The 6,712-nt window shown below is 43.0% G+C and overlaps 1 protein-coding gene across 1 annotated transcript; it reads left to right on the top strand.

The window, feature by feature from the left end:
• The first annotated feature begins 3,752 nt into the window (after window positions 1–3,752).
• On the top strand, window positions 3,753–6,474 carry LOC123147674 (uncharacterized). Its single transcript, XM_044566946.1, has 2 exons — window positions 3,753–4,113; window positions 5,305–6,474. Exon 2 carries the CDS (start codon window positions 5,340–5,342, stop codon window positions 6,201–6,203), a length of 864 nt encoding a protein of 287 aa, XP_044422881.1. The 5' UTR covers window positions 3,753–4,113; window positions 5,305–5,339; the 3' UTR covers window positions 6,204–6,474.
• The last annotated feature ends 238 nt before the right edge of the window (window positions 6,475–6,712 follow it).

Genomic DNA, 6,712 nt, shown 5'->3' with positions numbered 1-6,712 from the left:
GGTGTCTCCTAGATTGGTTAGGTGTCACTTGGGAGCCTTCGACAAGATTGTGGAGTTGAACCAAGGAGTTTGTAAGGGCAAGGAGATCGCCTTCTTCGTGAAGATCTACCCGAGTGAGGCAAGTACTTCGTGGGCGATGACCATGGTGGCATAGACAAGGTTGCTTCTTCATGGACCCTTCATGGGTGGAGCCCTCCGTGGACTCGCGCAACCGTTACCCTTCGTGGGTTGAAGTCTCCATCAACGTGTACGTACGACAGCACCACCTATCGGAACCACGGCAAAAATCTCCATGTCTACATTGCATTTGCCTTCTCCAAACCCTTCCCTTTACCTTCATATGCAACGTTCTACTTTCCGCGACTACACTCTTAGAATTGAATGTGTAGGTTGATTGCTTGACTTGTGGTAAATTGCTAAAATCTGCCAAGACTTAAAATTGGGAAAAGGTTAGATTTTTATTTGGTCAAGTAGTCAAATCACCCCCACCTCTAGACCTACTTTCAATCCTACACACGGGAAAACTAATTTTGAGGCCCTCGCACCTTTAAATACAAGATGAACCACTTTAGTCTCTTGAACGTATTCAATGAGACATTTGTGGTCCCATCCAACCATTATCTGGACCTTTTAGGTACTTCATGGTTCTCCTTGACGCATCTACATGATGGTCACATGTGTGTCTTCTATCCACACGGAACCATGCATTTTCCAAAATAATGAGGCAAGTCATTAAGTTGCAAGCCCATTATCCAGAAAGTCGAATTAAGTCAATTCGAATGGGCATGATTATTGCATGGCTTTGGGGATTGAAGTTCAACACTCTGTTCCATATGTCCATACACAAAATGGTTTGGCTGAATCATTGATTAAGAGGATCAAACTCATTGCAAGACCTTCGTTGATGAATTGCAACTTGCCACACTGTTTTACACGCCACTGACTTGATACAATTGAGGCCAACTGCATATCATAGTACTTCCTCTCTGCAATTGGTACGTGGAAATCTTCCTAGCATTTCCCATATGCGTAATTTCGGATGTGCTCCATACATCCCGATCTCACCACCACAGCAGACATCTATGGACCCACACATGAAATTGGGGATCTATGTGGGGTACAAATCACCGTTGATTCTCAAGTGCGTGGAACCCCTTACTGGGGATCTGTTCACAACCTGTCACGCTGATTGCATATTTTATGAGGAGCATTTTCTGACATTAGGGGATATTTCAAGTACCAGAAAGAATGCCTGGAACTTGATTGGAATGCTCAAGCCATTTCATCCTCTGATCCACATACCCAAGAGACTAAACTCCAAGTTTGGAAAATCATAAATTTGCAACATCTTGCAAATAATCTGCCAGATTTATTTACTGATCTGAAAGCTGTTACTATATCCTGAAATTTGGCCAGAAATGCGCCCGAAAGAGTGGATGTATCAATAAAAACCACTCAACTCCCTATTTGTAAAATGAGGGGGAGTAGCATGACCTCTGATCTAGAGCAAGCTTCTAGCAAGCAGCAACGGAAATCAAGGAGAAAAACCTCGAAGTCAGTAAATGCAAGTCAACTCAACGTTGTCAAACACCTCATGGGTTGTATACACCCAGTGGAAGGGCAACCTCCACAACCCAGTTTTAGTTTGCGCACACTAGCTGGGACATTGGAATACACATACTCAAACGTATTGGGAAATCACGAAGAGTCACCAAGGGTGCAGGAAATTTCCATCAACTATGTTGATTTTGGAGAATCATTTGACCGTAAGACTATGATGTCAACATATATTTTGCTAAAATATTGCAGATACCCTTCTCACTGATCATGATCAAGGACTATCGTTGAGTGCCAAAAGCGCTCTGATTGGCCTAAATGGAAGGATGCAATCCAAGATGAAATTGCCTCGCTTAACAAAAGAAAGGTATTCACTGAAGCAATACCGACACCTCCCAGTGTTTTCTCTGTGGGATTCAAATGGGGTTTTCTCCGAAAAAGGAATGAGAACAATGAGGTGGTGAGATATAAAGTGAGGCTCGTAGCACAAGGTTTCACGCAGAAACCCGGCATTGATTTCAATGAGACATATTCTCCAGTAATGAGTGGAACCACTTTCCGATATCTTATATCTTGGCCAGTGCAAAATCGTCTATCTATGCAGTTGATGGACGTCGTGACCACATATCTTTACGAGTCACTAGATTCAGACATATGTATGAAGGTTCCTGATGGAATCTCTTGTCCTGAATAAAAGTGCAAGACACATCATGTATTGTGTAAAGCTGAATAAGTCATTATATGTCTTAAGGTAGTCGGGACGGATGTGGTACAACCGACTCAGTGAGTTCCTTCTTCAGAAAGGTTACTCCAATAGTAGTGATTGCCCATGTGTCTTCATCAAGAAGTCCTCTATAGGATTTTGCATCATTTCTATGTACGTTGATGATCTCAACATCATTGACAACACACCAAATATTGATGAAGCACGTAAAGATGAAATTTGAGATGAAGGATTTGGGTAAAACCAAATTTTGCTTAGGTACTCAACTTGAGCACCTTCCCTCGGGTATCATGGTAGACCAAGCTGCCTATATCCAGAAAATATTGAAGAAATTTAATGTGGACAAATCATATCCATCTAAAACTCCCATGGTGGTTCGTTCTCTAGACGTAGAGAGGATGATGGAGAAGAGGTGTTGGGACCCGAAGTTCCATACCTCAGTGCCGTTGGAGCGCTTATGTATCTTGCAAATTGCACGAGACCCGACCTCACATTTCAAGTGAATCTATTTGCTAGACACAGCTTAGCTCCCACCAAACACCGTTAGTCTGGAGTGAAGAATATCTTTCGATATTTCCAAGGCACAAAGGATCTTGGCCTATTTTCCGGTTTCAGAGAAATCCGGACTCTGGTATGATTGGATACGCAGATGTTGGCTATTTATCTGATCCCCATAATACCAGATCACAGACCGATTTTGTGTTCCTACATGGTGATACTGCTATATCATGAAAGTTTTCGAAATAAACTCTTGTGGCAACATCTACCAATCAATCTAAAATAATTTCATTATTTGACGTATCATATGAATGTGTATGGCTTCGCAGAATGATAAATCACAAACAACAGTCATGTGGAATTGATCAGATAGAATCACCTACCATTATCTATGAAGGTAATGCGGCATGTGTTGCACAGATGCAGGATACATCAAGCGTAATATCACTAAGCATATTTCTTAGTGTTTTTTCCCGTGATCTTCAAAAAAGCGGGAAAATAAACATCTTGCAAGTCAAATCATGCGAAAATCTTGCTAATTTATTTATCAAGTCTCTACCAAATTCTACATTAAAAAATATGTTCATGAAATTGGTATGTGACGACTTCGAAACTTACGGGTGTGAGGGGGGAAGTCTCTTTTTGAGATATCCTTACACATTAAGCTATTTCTTTTTGTAAGTTTATGTTTCAGGTTCTCATCAAAGATTTTATGAAAAACTTTTGGAGGAGAATCCGTTTAAGATGATAGGGCTACATGAACGATCGTATGATGATTCTACATGGTCAACCGCAGATTAAAGGGTATGTTATGATTAATTACAAGCATGTAATTAGGGGAAAATCTTGTCTTCCCCAAACGGCGTGTGGTTACACCCGGCAACAGACGCCTCACTCTCATGTCTGATCTCTCTCCGGAACCGTAGATACCGGATTGTATGCTCTTTTATATTTAAGTAAAAGAAATTGATCAATCGGATCTGGGGTGCTGGACGGAACGCTCGACGGCTGCAACCTGCAAGTCTCTTCTGCTAGCTCTTCCTCGCGGGACTGCGCCACCAGCACCAAGCTCACTCTACTGTCAACGAAGAGAAAAGGGTCACGCCTCAGTGCCTCACGCGTCACGCTCCCCCGCTGCCCCGCCTCTGCTCCGCCGTGCCGCCGCGCCGCCCTAGCATCTTGCTGCGTCGCCGTCGCCCCCCGCCTCCGCGACGGCCCTGCTGGTCCAGCTCGTCGCTCGCCGGCGCGTTCCCCACCGGCTTGTCGCGTGGGCCCGCGCGGCTGCGCTGCTGCTGCTCGCAGTTCCGGCTGCTCCAGACAGCATCAGGAGCAAGGTGATTTCCTATGCTTGAATACCAGATCAAGGGATTTCATCTCCATTCCCCATCGAGACTAAGAGTTCAAATTCAATCTTACCTTATAAGTCTGCAATTAACCCAGATTCTGTTTTATAATTCGTCACGGGTACATTTTGCTTGCTCCAATCCTGGCTCCGCCGCTGTCCACACGATCTGCTGTGCCGACGGCGACGGGGCAAAAGAAGCCACGGCGAGCAGATTGTTTTCTCTCTGTTTGTTGGTGAAGAACCCTGGCTTGTTTGGGGATTATTTCTGTTGCTGTGGCTGAGGAAATCAGCTCACAAAGACTACGAACTAGAGCAAGCAAATAACAGTTAAATAAAAGACATGAAGTTCATCTACGCGATCGTTGACCAAGAAGAAATGAATGCACACGAGTTTGATTTGAGTTGGCCCCCATTGGATTTTTTGCACGGGTGGTATTAGAGATTAACTTTTGAAAGATATTTGTGGTTTTAACTGAATTCCCCGTCCCATCATTTAGTCGCTGCCTGTCGATGCTCCTGATCTTGTGGGTGTTAGTGATTCATTGATTCCCCTACATAGTACGGCTACACGATAATACCAGTTGCTACTTGCTCCAATTTCCAATTTGACCTTGGCTGGTTGCCTTCTGAATTACTGAATTATAGTTCGGCCACAATTTGACATTTCCGTTGATCTTTTGTTGTAAGAAATGCAGACCCCTTGCCTGGGGGAGGATAAGTTTTTTGCAAAATCAAGTACTCCCTCCGTCCCAAAATAAGTGTCGCCGATTTAGTACCACTTTACTTGATTAATATATTTGGTACCTCTTTTAAGCTGCAGAAACTGATCGGGTATTTTGTTTTTGTGATGGATACCCTCTTATTTTGTAATCTGGATGAAATTGTAGGTGACTCATTCCTGGGCAGGTGCTGCTTGTTGCATAATATGTTACACTCTTTATTTTTTTTACCTCATAATATGTTACACTCTTGCTTTCACTACGTTCTTCTCTCTCTATCATATACAGCATGCTGTTTCGTAAGGTAATATGTTGCACATATTATTATACCAAAGTCTTGATATACACCTTTTGTAATTGCATGTATTTCACTTTTTTCGCGAGATGTATTTCACATTTCAACAATGTACAATATATGGAAATATAAATGCTCAATTGCTGTTTCTTTTGCCTTATTGCAGTAAATGAGATTATGAGTTCCATTGAAAGGTAGTTCATGAACACAGTGCTAACCATGTCTGGTATCGATGGTGAGGAACCGCATTCAGAGGTTCATCAGTTTATGAACAGAGCAGTAGCTATGTCAGATATGGATGTTCAGGAACCACTTTCAGAGGTTTCCATTGATCCATCACGGCCAGTGAATATAGTTGATGAGGACGATGATTGGGTTATAGTCAAGAAACAGCGGATCACCATATTGATCCCTCCACTATCACCTGCGGCTGCAAGCCCTCAAGCTGGCACACCCATAGTAAGTTCTAGACAGGTTAGCCTACCAAGAATGAGCAGGAGAAACTGCAATGCTGCCACAAAGAAGCATCCAAAATATTTTTCTACGAAGAAATCTTTGGAGGGCCTTGGCGTCGACGCCTGCATCAAGAAATCTCGAACCTGCCCTTCTGAAAGAATTGTTCATGAAGATGATGCAAAGATGAGGGGAGAATCGTCACGAAGTGCTGCTGCCCTTGTTGTAAAGTCTGAGTGGACTAAACATGCAGATCATGCTGTTGAAGGACTGTCCCATAAAGCCACTGAGAAAGCAACAAGTCCACTCGGCAACATGTATGATCCTGGGATGCCAATTATTTCTTCAAATGTCACAAATAAGGTACTGCGAGCACGACTTCTTCAGAGACGGGTTGCTCGGTTCGGTGGGCTGAGGAATTGGCTTTTGACTTGCGGTCTTGGATGGTTTGTCAAAAAATTGGACAGTGAAGGTATTGGGATGTATCAGATGGTCTCCCTTACAATGAACCAGCTGAAAGAGATGGGCCTTATTGCCGTAGGACCACGGAGAAAACTAATCCATGCTATTGACAGTGTCTGCAAGCCCGGTCAGTTTGAGATGTTTTCTTGATCTCAAGTGTGTTTCAGTTTGTTAGATGTTTTTATGGTAGCCAGTTGAGTGACTACAGCCGTATGCATATCTATGGAGTGGTTTGATGTTCTGTTGTAACTTAGAACAGAAAATGCAACTAATGCTATAAAAGCTTTAAGTAGAAAATTAGAAGACAACAGTCGGACCTGCTCTGTGAGATATCCATTGTAATAAGCCTTTAAAAGTGCAAACTGACTTGGGTTATATTATCTATATACATGACACTAATAATCTAACGATATTTAGATCATAGTGTACTCTCTGATCTAAGAATCAGTGGCTAAAGCGTAGGTGTATGCATGTGAGGCCTGCGCGCCAGAGTGACTGAGTGAGTGATGTGTGTGTGTTTAAAACGCAGGTAGAGCTGTACTCTGGTTATCGTTGATGAATGCAAACGTCTGTAGCTCGCCTACCTCGCTCATCTGTCCCTCAAGTCTCTCTGCTCTGCGAACTGTTAAAAAAAAGTCTATGCTCATCCCCAGTTCTCT

This window comes from Triticum aestivum, chromosome 7A (genome assembly GCF_018294505.1).
Source record: "Triticum aestivum cultivar Chinese Spring chromosome 7A, IWGSC CS RefSeq v2.1, whole genome shotgun sequence".
In the NCBI taxonomy this organism is placed as follows: domain Eukaryota; kingdom Viridiplantae; phylum Streptophyta; class Magnoliopsida; order Poales; family Poaceae; genus Triticum; species Triticum aestivum.
Note: the sequence above shows the minus strand (reverse complement) of the source record. Positions and strands in the feature narration are given on the sequence as shown.